We start from the raw sequence: 16,843 nt of genomic DNA on the forward strand, positions 1-16,843 counted from the left end.
TCCATATCTCCAAAACTAAGTGACCTACCGTAGTTGGGTCAAGATTTTACTTAGGAATTAATATGTGTCCTATCCAAAAATCCATATTTCAGAATCCTAAGGTAGTCAAGTAGTAATTTTTATAGCGGGAGTTTGGCTACAGGCATATAATTTGAAGTACTCAGTAACTACCTACAAAAAAATTGTTGGATGAGTACTTTAGGATTCCGAAACATGGATTTTTGGATAGGGCACATATTTGTTCCTAAGTGAAGTCTTTGCCCGATTGCAGTAGATCCCATAGTTTTAGAGCTTTGGACCTTTAAAGTTAATTTTTTATGTTTTCGGCAGCCTATAACTCCGAAAGGAAGTATTCGTGCACCCAGGTTGGTCTATACTTTTTTGTCTTAACTTAGAGTCAAGAATCACCTCCCAAACGTTGTCAGTGTTGTTTCGAAACACCTTGTATATGTTAAGGCTTACTTGTTGCAAAGTTAATTTCATCTCAAAGACTACTATCGCAAAGAGTGTGAAGCACAGATAACTTTCTTATGATATTTACGGTTATTTGAGCTAATTGCATTACTCAAGGATCAATAATCTCCCGGATATTCCCGATGAAGTTTGTTTATTTATTAAAATCAATGTTATTTATAAAGTGTTAAATTACACACATATTTCGATTAAAAACTCTAAACAAACATTACGGATTAACAGAAAGGTATGACTGCACTTTTACAAGATTCGGTTTTTCTAGGTTAACGTATTTTTTCAGCACTGGAGCTATACGAGATGTGCTACTACAGTTTAAGATATTATTCAAAACAAGTTTTAACGCGAAAGGTATTTAAGTGATAATGTTGTAAGGAATATAAACTTCTTCCAGTTTGTTTCTTTTCACTGCTACAATTATCAAAATTTCAAATACAGTGAAACTACAATTATCACTATTATTGTCCTGGATGCAATCTGGATGCGCAGAAATTGTTATAAATAAAATTACGATATGAGATGAAAATTCTCTTAAATCGCTGGGGCCACGGTGGCTTAGTGGTAGAGCGTTCACCTCTGGCGCTTGGGGTCCCGGGTTCGATCCCAGCCCCGCCAAGTGAACTTTGTGGTGGACAAACACCGTGTGCGTAGGTTTTCTCGGAGTTCTCCCGTTTCCTCCCACTTTCTTCATTCCACCATTTCATTCATTACTCATCATCACCGTCTCCTTTAGCCTAACCGGCATAACCGTGGGACGTAAAACTCAAAGATTTCATTTTATTTCATTTTTCATTTTCTCTTAAATCGCTTGTTTAGTAGAGAGGCAGTGTAATATATGTTGAAAATAATACAGTATACATTTTACTACAAACATCTAACAAAAATTACATATTTCAATTAAAAATATGTTTTAACGTTAGTTCAAATAGCAATTTCAAGGAAATTATACATATTTATAAACGAATGTATACAGTTCGTATTTTTTATCTTTTTTTCTTTCTTTGTCATTTTTCTTTTCTTTTCTTCTTTTCTTTTTGAAATGTATTTTATTTCCTATATATCGACCTGGAAGATTGGAGTACGGATGATCAGAGTCCTGCTGTACTTTCACTTGAAGCTCTACTGGTCATCTATCGAATCTACTGAAATTGCACATAGTTTCTTTTGTTCGTGAGCTCCAAGTCAGTTACGGAGTGATAAGTATTTGATGTATTACATAAAGAAACAGCAAGATGAAAACAAATTATTGGCTGACTTTTTTTTATATATAATTCTCCCAAAACATATAACTTCTTAAATCATCTGGACTTTACGAACAAAACAATATTAATTGTACGCGAAATTCATTTCTGAATTTAATATAACAGAATTGGGACACAAATAGAATTGGGAATATCTGGCAGTACTATTCGGTATAACTTTAAATTTAGATTAAAATTAAACAAATATTAGGAAGAAATACAGCTAATGAACAAAATTTAAATATTATATTGTCTGTCTATTCAATAAATCAAAGAATTTATTAATGAGCGTGGAAAAAAAGAGCTGAATCTGAGAACTCAGTCAACACTACCAAAAATGTAACCAAGAATTGTATGAATGTCAAAGCAGTAATGCTATTTTAAAAACTTTCCTCAGGAATGCTCAAAAATTCCCTTTTTTAAGATACAATTTCCTTAACTTTCGTATATATATATATATATATATATATATATATATATATATATATATATATATATATATATATATATATATATATATATATATATATATATATATATATATATATATAATTGTTTAGGGAGAGCATTATTGCGAATATACATACATTTGTGCTTTTGATCTGTTATTACTTCTACTACCACTAACTGACATGTAATTTGCAACAGCTCGAAGCAGCTCTTCTGGTGATCTGGGCAATTTTGAACATGCCTTACTAGCAGCTAATGTTGCAGAATGTCAAATAAACAAAACCTTTTAAAAACCTTCTTGAAGCTTAGTGAAAAAAGATTTTTTTTGCTCCTAATCATTACACTACCTCCATCATTTGTAATGTCTAATATATTATTCAGAGAAATGTCTTTGAAATTTAGTTATAGTTTGAAGGCATTGTATAAAACTTCTGCAGAAAAATCAGCTACGCGTAAAGGGATCTATTCTAAAAGTTATGTTCTCACGCGTCTATTAAGGGGAGGAACGTATTTCACTAGAACACAGATATTTTTCTGAACGTATGTCCGTACTCTCGTCAATGGGAATAGAGAATTTAGTGTTTTTAAGTATTTGTACTGTTTCGTTCACTTCTACCTTGGCAACAACATTATTCAATAACGCGACATATTTCTACCCCCCTCCCCCCAAAAAGAGAAAAGCTTGTCACTTTGTGTGTGGGATTCTGGAAAGAATGCCACCATCTTTCGACATACTACCGTACTGCTTAGTAGCATAACATTTCTTGAAAAGCTAAATTTCTGTAGTTTTATCTCATATTCATAAAATCTCAATTTTTGCCTCCTTAAAAAATTCATTGCTAAATCCCGCTACGGCGAGGGAAATTTTTCTCAAATTAGCATCACTGTGTCAAAGTAGAATAGTTCAAATTATGGTAAAGCACTGATCGGACATTCATATTTGAATATAATAGTAAATGGAGTTAATAACAAAATTACTTGGTACTTTCATTTGTTATTTAATTTACTTACTTCGCGCCTTATTGAGAATGCCGTTTGGAGAAACTATTTCCAGATGCGGATCTAGAAATTTAAAACTAAGGGGGCCAACCAGAACCGAGACTATGATAGGTAATTCATGAGTTTACTAAAAATTTAAAAATATATATAAATAATAGCTTCAATAATCTTTGTCACTCAAAACACTGGGGGCCTAGGACAGCCACTGACTACTCCATTCATTTGAACCTTGTTGGATTATAAGTATTCCTGCATCGACACCTGACATTCACTTTAAAGCATGGCTTTATCGAATATGAAAATGTAGAAATTTAACATCAATTTTTCACGTTCCTCAAAGAATTATTTAGGTATTTCAATATGCACAAATATCCATGTAACCATCTAAAATTCTGACAATGAGCACCTGTTAAATATATTTCATCTGATGATAGGTTTATGCATCGATTCCTGCCAAAGAATATTTAGTTACACACAGTATTTTGTTCTAATGTCATAGCCAACTTTCTTTTAAACCATAATCACAAAACACAACATAAACGTAGCAACTGACCAATTTTGAGAGATGAATAAGCTAACAAGTTCAACAGAATCCAACTATTAGTAACAAAAAAAAGAATATGAGCTGGTGACGATTTCAGTAATTACACAATTTAGTTAACATGTGTGTTCACATATTTCACTATTGTATTACGTCTTATATGTGAAGGTTACACTTTCATTATCATCTAATAAAGAAACTCTCATCTCTGAGGTATTGTTCAAGATCTATCAAACCCATTAACCAAGAACCTGACCTGTGGTCAAGGTCTTATTATCATATTTTTCAAGAGCCCATTTAAAGTGTTACGTATTTTCACGTGTTTCCACTTGCACTTTGAACAGAAATCACTGCAATATACTTTAAAAATTTAATCAATGAATAGCTACCGTATTTATCATATCTGATAAAATTTTGCTATAAAAGAACTGAGAATTTGGTGGTAAAGTTATCGCAGCAGATCTCTTTGCAAAGATGGCTCGCACCAGTCTTGTTCTCATTGGCGCTCTTCTCTTGGTCCACCAAGTGGTAGGACATGGACACTTGTCCGTTCCTCCCATGAGGTCTTCGATGTGGCGAGATGGATACAACGTCCCTCCCAACTACAACGATGATGGACTGAATTGTGGAAGCTTTGACGTAAGTAATACATTTTGTGTTAGAACATCAAGTTCCTTTTACTTAATATTTAGAATCCTTGAACATTGAAGCTATAGAAAAACTTAAACGTACAGTTAAGCAAAGGGATTTGAACCATAGACTCTTATTAAAGTATCATGCGCAAAGTTCCCAATGGAAACGAAACCCCATTAAGCTTACTTCTTTAAATAATAATTAGTTGGTACACACTACTATAAAGAAATAATTACTTCTTATTATCCGTATCTCTCGCCTACATTATTTAACCCCTATCTAGAACAGATAGTGCAAAAGAGCCCCAAAATGAAGACAGCACTTCAGTAGGAGGTAGAGTGAGTAGGTGTATTCGGTTTACAGATTATGTAGCGTTTGTTGCAGAATCTGAGGAGAAAATAAATAAGATGTTAGGAAAAATGAGGAAGAATATAGGATTAAAATAAATGTTAGAAAGACCAATGTCATATTGATTGAAACAAAGGGGTCAGTGTCAAATATAGAAATAGGAGAGAAAATAGAACAAGTGATTAGTTCTCGATACCTGACTAGCATTATTAGTGATGATATGAAGTGTGAACGTGAGATAAAAGCAAGAATAGGAATGGCGAAGGAGGTCTTTAGAAGGAAGAAAATATATACTATTTTGTGAGATCTTGAACAAAGAGTTGAGAAAAACTCATAAATTATTTCATCTTCTTACAGGGATTCCTACATCTGTAATTAGCTTCTGCTAGAATATAATCTATCTATAATTAAACGTAACTCATTAACGCTTATTTTCAGCATCGAGGTTATAGGAGACATGTCTCGAAACAGAGTATCTTTTAATTAAACATATTTCAGGTCATCAATCTGCTGTGCGTTATAAGCTAATTGCATGCTTAATTACATTTTTAATTACCTGCATTCATTTTTTTATGGAGGGGGTTGCATAGTAATCAACACAGGGCTACGTAAATACTAATGATGAAATCTAAATAAAGGTTACGACCCTGGTTCTATTTCAAAAAAATTGAATTGTAACAATATAGTTTTCAACTTGAAATTAAAACGCCACAGTATTTTTAAATTGGCACATTTCATTCACGCTAGCGACATCTATTGGCCTCAGTCACACAGGCAGCGCAGATAGCAACATCTATTAACGTGATTGTTCAGTATTAGGAATTATCGTGACGCACATACTGGCGCGTTTTCCATGTGTTAGAATCATGATAGTTGGCTTTATAAGATTGTAATATTAGTATGTTAGTCTACCATTCCACATGAAACATCTTGAATGGAAACGCTTTTATAAATTACTTTTTTCTTTGCAATAGATAGCTAGAACGATAATCTTAAAAGAGTTCAATAATGGAGCCAAACCGTTATCATCTTCACGGGTAACGGTAACTTTAAAGGTGAATTTTCATATCCCATTCATTCATAAATGTACGTTTCGCGTAGCCCAAATATACAAACCCTGCGTACGTTTCGCGTAGCCCAAATATACAAACCCTGCGTACGTTTCGCGTAGCCCAAATATACAAACCCTGCGTACGTTTCGCGTAACACTGCGTAGGTACAGGTTGCATAAATATCTAGTCGCAATTCTTCACGTATTCTTAATTCTTATAAATTCAAGCGCAGTCATCCTTCTCGTAAAGGTAAGATTTATGTGACTCCTACTATCTTTAGCAGAATTTAATGTTATTAATACTCACGGAAAAACTATTAAGAAAAATTTTAACGCATTTACTAGGAAACGAGACCCAAAAAATAGATTTTGATGAAAAATAAGAATGATATAATTATATTAATACATTTAGATCAAAGTTTACTCTATACAGTTACTACGTCTCCGACGGGTCTACCTATAAGTCAATAAATTTAATTACTCGTCTCCAAAAAATTAGTTATACCAACTACTCGATTTCTAACATTTCACTTACAACGAAATATCATGTTCAAACTTGCACCCAACACGTTTCTACATGTTTTGTTATTTTTTAAACAACATATAGAGATCTGTAATTACTTTACATGATACTGTTGTTATTACCTATAGATATTTCAAATTACTATGGTTCAATTGTAGGTCCAATGGGTGAAGAATGGTGGAAAGTGTGGAGAATGTGGAGATGACTACTCCCTGCCCCGCCCAAGACCCAACGAATCTGGTGGCATGTACGGCAAGAACATCATCGTTGCCAACTACCAACAAGGATCCACCATCTCTGTTGATCTTCACATCCAGGCTCCTCATATTGGCTTCTTCGAATTCCGTCTCTGCGCCAGAAACGACCCCAATGTCCTTGAGACCCAGGACTGCTTCGACCAACACCTCTTGGAATTGGCCGATGGCTCTGGCACCAGATTCACCATGGAGGAACACGTTGCTGGCGAGTACACCGTTGACCTGAAATTGCCTCAGGGAGTTACCTGCACTAACTGTGTCCTCCAATGGTTCTGGAGAACTGGTAAGCAATCTTTCTATTCCTTCTCTTTCTTCGAAATTAATTAATATTATGCTTGACTTATCTTTGCATACATTCTAAACGGACCAATTCTGGGCATCATAAAATAATTAACATAACAAAATTTCAAATTTAACTTTGTGAACATAAATCGTGGTAATATATTGCAACTTTTAAATACGAAAGAGTCTTTTTTAACTTGTTTACTGCCATAAAATCGACAATTTTATTAGTTGAATGAGTCTAAATTGATATATTGCAGGCTCAAAATACGGGAAATTTATTAACAAAATGCACGCTATAAAAATATTTTTAATACGTGTTATTTTACAACCAAAAATTCATTTTTAATGATGACTAGTTTAGGAAAATGTATATTCGAGTAAAGTTTTTAGATCGAATATTTTCCAAATAGATATAACCGACAAAATGAACTTTTCTGCAGTTAAAGGGAGAATCAAATGAAGAATGACACTACACAAATTCATTAAGGATATACAGGGTGTTACAAAAGTGTGTCACATAATTTTGGGCACAGATTATTCATATCAAAATAAGAAAAACGTTCATATGGACCTGTGGTCAAAAGTGGATTGTTTTGGAGTTATAGGGTGCCGAAAACGTGAAACAATTCAATTTTAAAAGTTAATGGCACCACTACTATGGGACATATCGTAGTCGGGTCAAGACATCACTGAGGAACTGGTACGTCAACTATCCAAAATATTCATGTCTAACAATGCACAATTTTTAGAAACGTAGTAGAGAGTGATCAAATACTCCAAAACAACCTGTCTAAAAACGAGTGTGCAAGTACCGCAGGTTCTGAAACATAGAAATTTAGATAGTTCACATACTAGTTTATTTTGAGTTTAACGTCTCGTTCAGCAGCGAGGCTATATGAGACTTCACATACTAGTTCCCCAGTGATGTCTTGAGTCGACTACGAACTATAGTAGTGGAACTATGAACCTTTAAAGTTCATCTTTTCTCATATTTTCGTCACACTTCAACTACAGAACTATCCACTTCGGACCATAGGTCCATATGAACTTTCTTTCTTATTTTGATGTTAGTAATCTATTTCCAAAATATTGTGAATTTTTTTTGTAACACCTTGTATTGCTAGTATAAACTGTCTTCAAAACATTCTCTTTTTTTAGCTAGTTGTACAAAGAAAATTTAAAAGAATTATAGGTCACTTTTACTTAGAACTGAAAATATTTATTGCATAATTATCGTCGATTATACTCATGTATTCCAATGACATTCCCTTATTTATATATGTGAATAGATTTAATTTACTTCAATCATGAATAAATTTAAGCAAAAAACATGTAACTTTAAAACCAAAAATGCAACAATAAACGATAAGAAATATGTATTAACCTTCACAATATAACCCAAAATAGGCTCTCGATTCGTACCTGATTTAGTGTAAAAAAAAAATATTTTCCTAAAATAACTGAACACAATATATTCATTTTTAAAAAATTGAACTACGATTACATCTTTTGGGAACATAAGGTAAATAGATACCAGTAATAATTATAGTTCTAAATTATTTTACAATTCATTTCTTTTTTAAATAAACAGGCAACAGATATGGTGACTGTGGAGATGGTACATCTGGAATGGGCTGCGGTCCTCAAGAAGAATACAGAAATTGTGCTGATATTGCTATCGCTTAAGAAATTGGAAATGTTTCTTGGATATCATACAGATAAATGTAAGTATGAATGTCTATATAATACTTCCCCCATGTTACTTATGTAGCGAAATAACTATAATATTGTTTAAATGTCACGAACACATATACATTTAAACTGGTAATAAATCATCTTTCATCAACTTTAGCAAAAATCTTCATTATTCGAAGTACACACTGCATTTGCTAAATCTTTAAAATCAAATTTACGTTTAATACTATTGTTTCATATATTTTCTCCTAAATTTTGTTCTAAACAGAAATTAGTGAAGAATAATGTCTTAAATACAAATTTGAAAATGGATATCAATATAGTTAAAAAACAATCAACATCAACCTATTTTGAATATTGAGTGCGTTATCGAATATTAAACAAAATGGCGTTTGTAGCGTCATTAAACACAAGGGTGAAGAATGTCTACAATAAATAATAGATTGGACATTATTTATTTTTTTAAATAGACTACTTGGACTGAGGAGTAGTTTAAAAAACTTTTTTTTAATGAACAACAGAAATCCATAAGTATTATATTTGAAATATATGATGCACAGGAAAAGAACGCATGAATACCAATTCCTCCCATTTTGAAATACCAATACTCTAATACAGGTATGATATAATTATATTGTATCTTTTACGAACTCTATCACTTTACGAAATAGTGTTAATAATCGTTCAATACAAATCAAGAGTGAAAACACGATAACACAGAAGAACATGGGAAAAATTGCTTGAAATCACTCAGCTACAAAAGTTGGTAAATGCTACTAAGAAAGATTTTGCTCCAGATCCTTCATTTGTCATTAAAAATAACTAAAACACAATGAAAAGATTATGTATAAATAACTCTTCCGAGACTACTTAATAAAAAATACACCAATAATTTTAATTTTCTTCGGATAAAACATGTAAAAACCTATCATGGACAAATTGTAAGGCTCAAATCAAGCAATGAACTTACGTAATTATTCAGCATGACATGATAATATTGAATAATTTAGGAAGGTCTTCACGAACTTTCCAGATCTATGAGGGGCTTCCCAAATTCTAAACAATAATAACATAATTTTCATAACAAAATAAGGGACGAGACGAATCTTTTCCAATAGAAACAAATATACATTTCGAAGCAAAAAAAAAAAAGCACTTTCACTACACTTTTCTGATACAATATAACCCTAAATATTGTCTCGTGTGCAACACTACTGAACATACATACCATCATACAAGGTGTCCGAGAAGTCCTTCCCTGATTACAGAAATTGATAACTTAGGCTAGAAATAAGATAGAAATATGAAACTGGTGTTGAATTGGGATTCTTTTTATGGGGTTATGTCAAGGATGAGGTCTACCGAACACGTGTACCAGATCTTGAAACCCTGCAGCGCACGAATAACCACAGTCGTTGCATCGATCCCTCCAGTGATGTTGGCTAATGTGTGGATGGAAATTGAATATCGCCTAGATGTGCTACGTGCTACCAAGGGTGCTCATGTGGAAGTGTACTGATGTGACCAAAACTTTTATAGTTTGTAAACAATTCAACACCAGTTTCATATTTCTATCTTATTTCTAGCCTGAGTTATCAATTTCTGTAATCAGGGAAGGACTTCTCGGACACCCTGTATTAAGGCCGTGCTCAGAGATGGAGACCAGAAACTCATCAAATATACTAAACTATATTTACATTGAATAAGCTTGCATTTCAACTCTTTTTAATGAAGTTTTTTCATAATACTATAGTAATACAGATAGTTCTATATCTTATAATGAATACGACGCTGCAGCACCCACATATACAGTAAATAAAAGCGAAGCACTCATGATTCAAGAACCTGACTTCTATTTATTAATACCGGTTTATCTGTAAGATCATCTTCAATTAAAATAAAGGATATAAAACGTATCCCATCCTATCCACCTTAAGGTCTCCAAGTAGTTACTTATACTAAATACCACTGAAAACAGCAAGCATCCTTCAGAAAGTGCATTTTATGAATTAAAATACTTTTAGAATTAAAATTAGTTTCACATCAAAGCTTACATTTAACAAGTAATATATTTTGTAAAAGCTTAATTGCATATTTAATTTTTTGAATAGTTTTAAAATGCTTTAACTGAGCAATGCGTGATTATTAGTTAAATTTATCGACAAACAAAGAAGTATAATGAATGTTTATCAATATGCCAATTTGTGTATTTCTTTTTGTTCGAAATACAAGCAAAACCTTATTACATACAATCTTCAAATAATATTTAGTTAAAGACATATTCCATATTACAAACGTATGACAATTGTCATACACAGACTTTTCTTTTTAAACAAATCGTAATTTGTTTATTAAGAATGTTTATTATTTCTCCTGAAACTCCTAATAATATTTTTTGTCTTTTCAGGACCTCGAAATTACAGTAGGCAGCTACTTCCTCCTTTACCCTTACCTTAATTAGTTAAACCTTTTCCTTCAAAATTTTATGTACTTCCCCTCTCCCTTTCTGTACTGTAGAATTTCAAATAAAATTTAAAAATACAAGTTTGTTTGTTTTTACTTTTAACTTCCATTTCAATACATTGTCTAGTGCATAATATGGGAATTAGCAACAGTGAGTTGCTACAAAAAATAAAAGAAAGAAGGATACGAGTGATACAATCATTTAGCCAGATGAAAGATATATTGTTGTTCATTAACGTCAATGGAAAAGTTCGACTGTCGACAGTAGATGGCAGCACATTTTCTCTAACTGGTAACTACGAAACACACTGAAGGAAATACGTGGGTGTTGAAAGATTTAAAGTAAAAAAGTGTCGATGTCTGCTATCAGTTAGTTGGTTTATATTTCCATGCTACTGGCGCAAGTCGGCGTTGCAACTAAGTTACCTATGTATTATACAAGGGTTTTTAGATCTACGATCGTTTCACTAGCTCGAAAGTCAAAATAAACTTTGTAAGTAATTTTTCAATGTAAATTCTTTTGCTACCCTAACAGCACAAGATGTGCTAAACTTGTGCCATTTAGGTGTCCCAGCTACTTTTTAGGTGCCCGATACTTTTCACATATGATATTCATGTGCTAGATATGTATCAATACCTACAGTTTTAGGTACTTGTTACACCTAATTAATATTTGCAAGTATGTGCCACAAACATAGCATTCATATACTCGGCTCAGTTTCGCATTCTAACAGTCATTTGTTTTTATGTCGTCACTTGAGACATATATCTGTCATGTTTTAGGTACGTCCTTTAGGTGCATATTGTTTCAGATATCCTAACAGCACAAGATGTGCTAGGCATTCGCCACTTAAGTGTTTTAAATTTATCTGCCACCTTTGATACATTTGTTGCTGGTTTTTCCAAGCGATTGTGTACTAGAAACAATAAACGCATCAACTTTATTATATGGCAACTGTCGTCGATCATTTGAAAGTGAATATGGAAGAACCATGAAATAAAGTAAATAGACACTCGTCAATTTGTTATAAAATTACATGGGGAGCAGATTTTATCTGATCCCAAGCGGTTATATAAGAATATATGCGGTGAAAGGAGCACTGTTATTAGCCGAATGCAAAAGATCTCAATAATTTATCCCTCTACAAGCGACGTTCTCTTCATCGCCTCCGTAGCCAAGTCGGAAAAACACGCGGCTAGTAATCCAATGGACAGTTTTTCGTGCTCACCCTAGGGTAGCTCTATGTTCTTTTACTTGTTTAAAGTGTTGTCTAGAGTTACCTTAATGTAAACACATTATGCACATAGGCGATTTAACATGTTTTCGGGGAGTAATTTTGTGGTTCATTGACGCTTACGGCATGGGGAACATACCTATAACATACTAGACACGTTCTCCAGGTACATGTGAGGCATGTGCATGGGGCAGACATAGACTGTGACTATCACTTGCCAGCCATGTGATTTCTTTCTCAGAAGTATATAAGGCACATACTGTGCACATACTATGTGTATAAGGCCTGCTACGTAATTGTGCTGTTAAGGTAATACTGCCCTTCCACTTTCCAAGTCTATATACTTTCATTACTTGCATTTTAACGTCGCTTCAGCGACTAGCTTACTAGACTATATCAGACGTAGATCCACAGCTTTAATTCAAACCACAGTATCTTACCACCGATAATCAAACTAGGCCTTCTGCACAGACAACGAAGTTCTAACCACTTAGCCACAAGGAATTCCATCGATGTATGCTTGTGTCTGTCAACAACATATTTCCATCCTTTAATTCTTTCTGTAAATAATAATAATAATAATAATAATAATAATAATAATAATAATAATAATAATAATAATAATAATAATATCCGGAAATACTTCATTTGGCAAACAGAGATGGCTGGAAATCGGAAGATTAATATACACCCTCCATTTCAAAAGAAACCGAACGTTTTAAAAAAACAAAAAAGCAATGTACATTTTGGAACAAATCATTTTTATTAATCAATGTATTCCCCTTCTGCATCGATACACATATTTGCACGCTCCAACAAGTTGTCAAACGACTTCTCCATGTCCTTTATTGGAATGGTCTTTAGGACGGCGGTCGTCGCCTTCTCAATGGCATCAATCGATGCGTGCCACTTTTCTTTCATCGCCAAATGCAGTTTCGGGAACAGATAGAAATCGCACGGAGCGAGATATGGTGAATAGGGCGGATGATGCAACCGAATAATGTGATTTTTGACCAAAAATTCAGTTACAAGTCGTGAACGATGTGATGGTGCATTATCGTCCAAAAGAGTCCAACTGCCGATTTCGCGATATTCGGGCCGAATACGACGAATTCTTGCCAGCAAACGCTTCATGACGCCTAAGTAAAACTCTCCAGTGACTGTCTGGCCGGGCGGAACAAATTCTTTGTGGATAATTCCTTTTGAATCGTAAAAACAAATCAGCATTACCTTAACTTTTGACTTCACCAAGCGACTTTTTTTGTGTGTTCCTTCATCCGGCGCTCTCCATTCAGCACTTTGCCGCTTTGTTTCGGGCTCATATTCAAAACACCACGTCTCGTCACCAGTTACAATCGATTTCAAGAAGTTTCGATCCTGCCGAGCACTTTTAACGATGTCTTTGCAATGCGCAATTCGATCAACTTTTTGGTCTTCGGTGAGTTTGTGTGGTACAAACCGCGAATTAACCTTCTTAAGGCCCAAAACTTCGGTCAAAATGCGGTATGCGGTTGTTTGAGGAATGCCTAATTCCATTTCAATAACTTTCACCGACGATTTTTTGTTATGTTTGATGAATTCACGCACTTTTTCGATGTTTTCTTCCGATAATCCGGTTCTGGGACGGCCTGATCTTTCGTCATCATCCAGCGTCTCTCTACCCGATTTGAATCGGCTGAACCACTCGTAAACTTGCGTACGGGATAGACACTCATCACCATATGCATTTTGTAGCATTTGGTGCGTTTCACTAAAAGTTTTACCCAGTTTAACACAAAACTCAATTGCAGCTCGTTGTTTGAAACTCATTTTCCGACCGATGTACACAACACACTGACAGTTGAAACGCAATAATTTTGTTGCCGTGCATCCAAATGTCATGACATTTATACCAGTTGTCAATGAGGGACTACGCCATCTACCGGTAAAATATTACAACAGATGGCACTAGTGGTACTATTTGTTTTCAAAAGTTCGGTTTCTTTCGGAATGGAGGGTGTATATGATTAACATACGAAGAACAGAACATAATCCACGACCAGTTAGCTCCCATAAGTACGATGCATGTTACAAAAAGATTAGGATTATAAAGGTAATTTGAAAGATAGTAGTAATGTAAAGGAGGAGTCAACAAACTGTTCTTGGTATGTTAGCGTTTATTACACCAAAGATACCGTATTGAACATCAGTATTATGGTGTAAAATAAGGTAAATGTTAATCGGTAAACATTATGCATTTTTCGCCTCTGATCAGTAATTAGTGATGAGCAAATGCAAGACCAAGACCAAGACCCGGGTGGTCTTGGTCTTGGTCTTGGTCTTCCACATGCGGTCTTGGTCTTGGTCTTGCACGGGAACCCTCGGTCTTGGTCTTGGTCTTGGTCTTGCACACCTAATCTTGGTTTTGGTCTTGGTCTTGCACACCCAGTCTTGGTCTTGCTTGCAAGAGTCTTGCAAGTTTTGCTTTTAAGAAATCTATGATTTTCATAAGTAAATTTTACTCTGGATATAAGGGATAATAAATCCTACATTGCGTCAATAGTGAGGGAAATACAATGTATGTTTCTAAATGTAATATATTTTACTTCGTGTAAGTGTGATGATACTGTACAACATAGGCGATGACCTTTACTTTTTTTTTTTCAATGGGTGATCACGCTTCACTACTTATAATATAAATCACATTTCGTAATATTTTAATATGCTTTAACAGATCCAATACTCCACTGGTTCCCAAACTGGGGAGGCTACCCCTGACAGTGAGACGCATGAAAGAAAACTAAGACGGCACAGATTACTGAAATACCATAAATTGCAAAATTATTTTTACACTCTAAAGGCGTCAGATTTTTTTCTTTCCAACCACGATTAACTCATCTTTGTATTGAACAAACTCCCAATTAAATATTGAAATTTTGTTTTACTGATTCTAATATGTACTGTATGGGGAAGAAACAAGGATTACGCAAAAACGATGAAACAATTAGACTTTCGAAATGTGGGCATGGAGAAGAAAGGAGAGAATCAGCTGGGTTGAACGGAAAACGAATGAGGTGTTAGAAATAGTAGCAGTCGGGGAGAAAAGGAGAATTTTAGATGTAATTAAGAGGAGGACATTAGCTGCGGAGGAACTGTATTATGAGGGACGTGCTAGAGGGAGGGGACGAAGGAGATTGTAGTTGAAGAAAGCTATTAAGACAGAAAATTGCTACGTTAAGACGAAGAGACTAGCAAAGGACCACAGTCATCGAAGCTTCTCAGCTGCAGTAAGTGACCTGCCAATAATGGCAGAATAGCTATTATTATGACGATGATGATATGTTTTGCAATATTGACCAAAAAAAGAGACAAAAAATTAAAATAATAATAATTAAACCTCTTAATATTTTAGAATATGAAATGAAATTAAATTTGTGAGTTTTACGTCCCACAATTATGCCGGCTAGGCTAAAGGAGACGGTGATGATGAAAAATGAATGAAAATGGTGGAAAGAAGAATGTGGGAGGAAACGGGAGAACTAAGAGGAAACCCACACACACGGTGTTTGTTCACCACAAAGTTAACTTGGCGGGGGCTGGGATCGAACGCGGGACCCCAAACACCAGAGCTGAACGCTCTACCACTGAGCCACCGCGTCCCCAATATTTTAGAATAATTTGAGTGAAAACTGAAAACGACTCAATTGTTTATGATTTTTGTGTAAACTCAATTTATATAAATACTTTTGACCTACATTAGAAATACATAATAACGGCATCAAACTTCAAGCTATTTGAAATAAGTACGAAATCACTCTCAGTTGTGAATATAGATTATTTATTGTTGTATAGTGTTATATCGTTGAATCCTAGATATGCCGTATATCTAAGGGGGCTATAAGTTATATTGATAAACAATTATTCAGCGTATAAGCATCCATCTATGACATCAAACTTGCGGTCACATGCGCTAAGTTTTTGACAATGTTATGAAAATGTTATTTCAATATTAAATTTATAAGTACACATTAAAAATTTCCATTGGATGATTGAACCTCAGAGCCAAGGCCATACCCATGTAGTCGGCACCTATGGTGTACGGAATTGCCGATGTTCAATACTACATTTCTTTAGTTTTGGAAGAAGAACACCACTAATATGTTTTGAAATTAAATGAAATATCTGCTTTAACGTCCCACGATTATTACACTGAGGCTAAGGGAAACAGTGATGATGAGAAATGGTGGAATGAAGAAAGTACGAGGAAACGGGGTGTTTGTTCACCAAAAAAGCTCACATAGTGCAAGCTGCGATCAAACCAGGGCCCCACGTATCAGAGGTGAACGCTCTGCCACTGAGCTACCATGACCATAACATGCTCTACTTTATTTTTGCTTATCCACTTCTTATGGACACAACTATTCTTCGAATGATTTCCCAAAATCCAATCATGGGCCGTCGTGAATGATCAAATGATGACCAAAGTAAATCAGACACTGAAGTTATTATAGCACGTAACAATTCATAGAATTATGCTGTCGGTCGTCTCGTGAACAACCGATTCAAAAAACGACATACTGTAGCTATATGTTACAGGAGCAGATCGACTCACATGGATTGCATAAACTACTGGGAACACATTCACTCCGGTGGTATTTTTATTGGAGCCTAG

General features: G+C 34.5%; 1 protein-coding gene across 1 annotated transcript; it reads left to right on the plus strand.

Annotated features, from left to right (window-relative positions):
• Window positions 1-4,150: 4,150 nt before the first annotated feature.
• LOC145663565 (uncharacterized) lies at window positions 4,151-11,038 on the plus strand. The gene is made up of 4 exons (XM_081729672.1): window positions 4,151-4,341; window positions 6,416-6,797; window positions 8,391-8,523; window positions 10,902-11,038. Exons 1-3 carry the CDS (start codon window positions 4,177-4,179, stop codon window positions 8,483-8,485), a joined length of 642 nt encoding a protein of 213 aa, XP_081585798.1. The 5' UTR covers window positions 4,151-4,176; the 3' UTR covers window positions 8,486-8,523; window positions 10,902-11,038.
• The last annotated feature ends 5,805 nt before the right edge of the window (window positions 11,039-16,843 follow it).

This window comes from Thermobia domestica, chromosome 11 (assembly GCF_964235325.1).
Source record: "Thermobia domestica chromosome 11, izTheDome1.hap1.1, whole genome shotgun sequence".
Taxonomy (NCBI): domain Eukaryota; kingdom Metazoa; phylum Arthropoda; class Insecta; order Zygentoma; family Lepismatidae; genus Thermobia; species Thermobia domestica.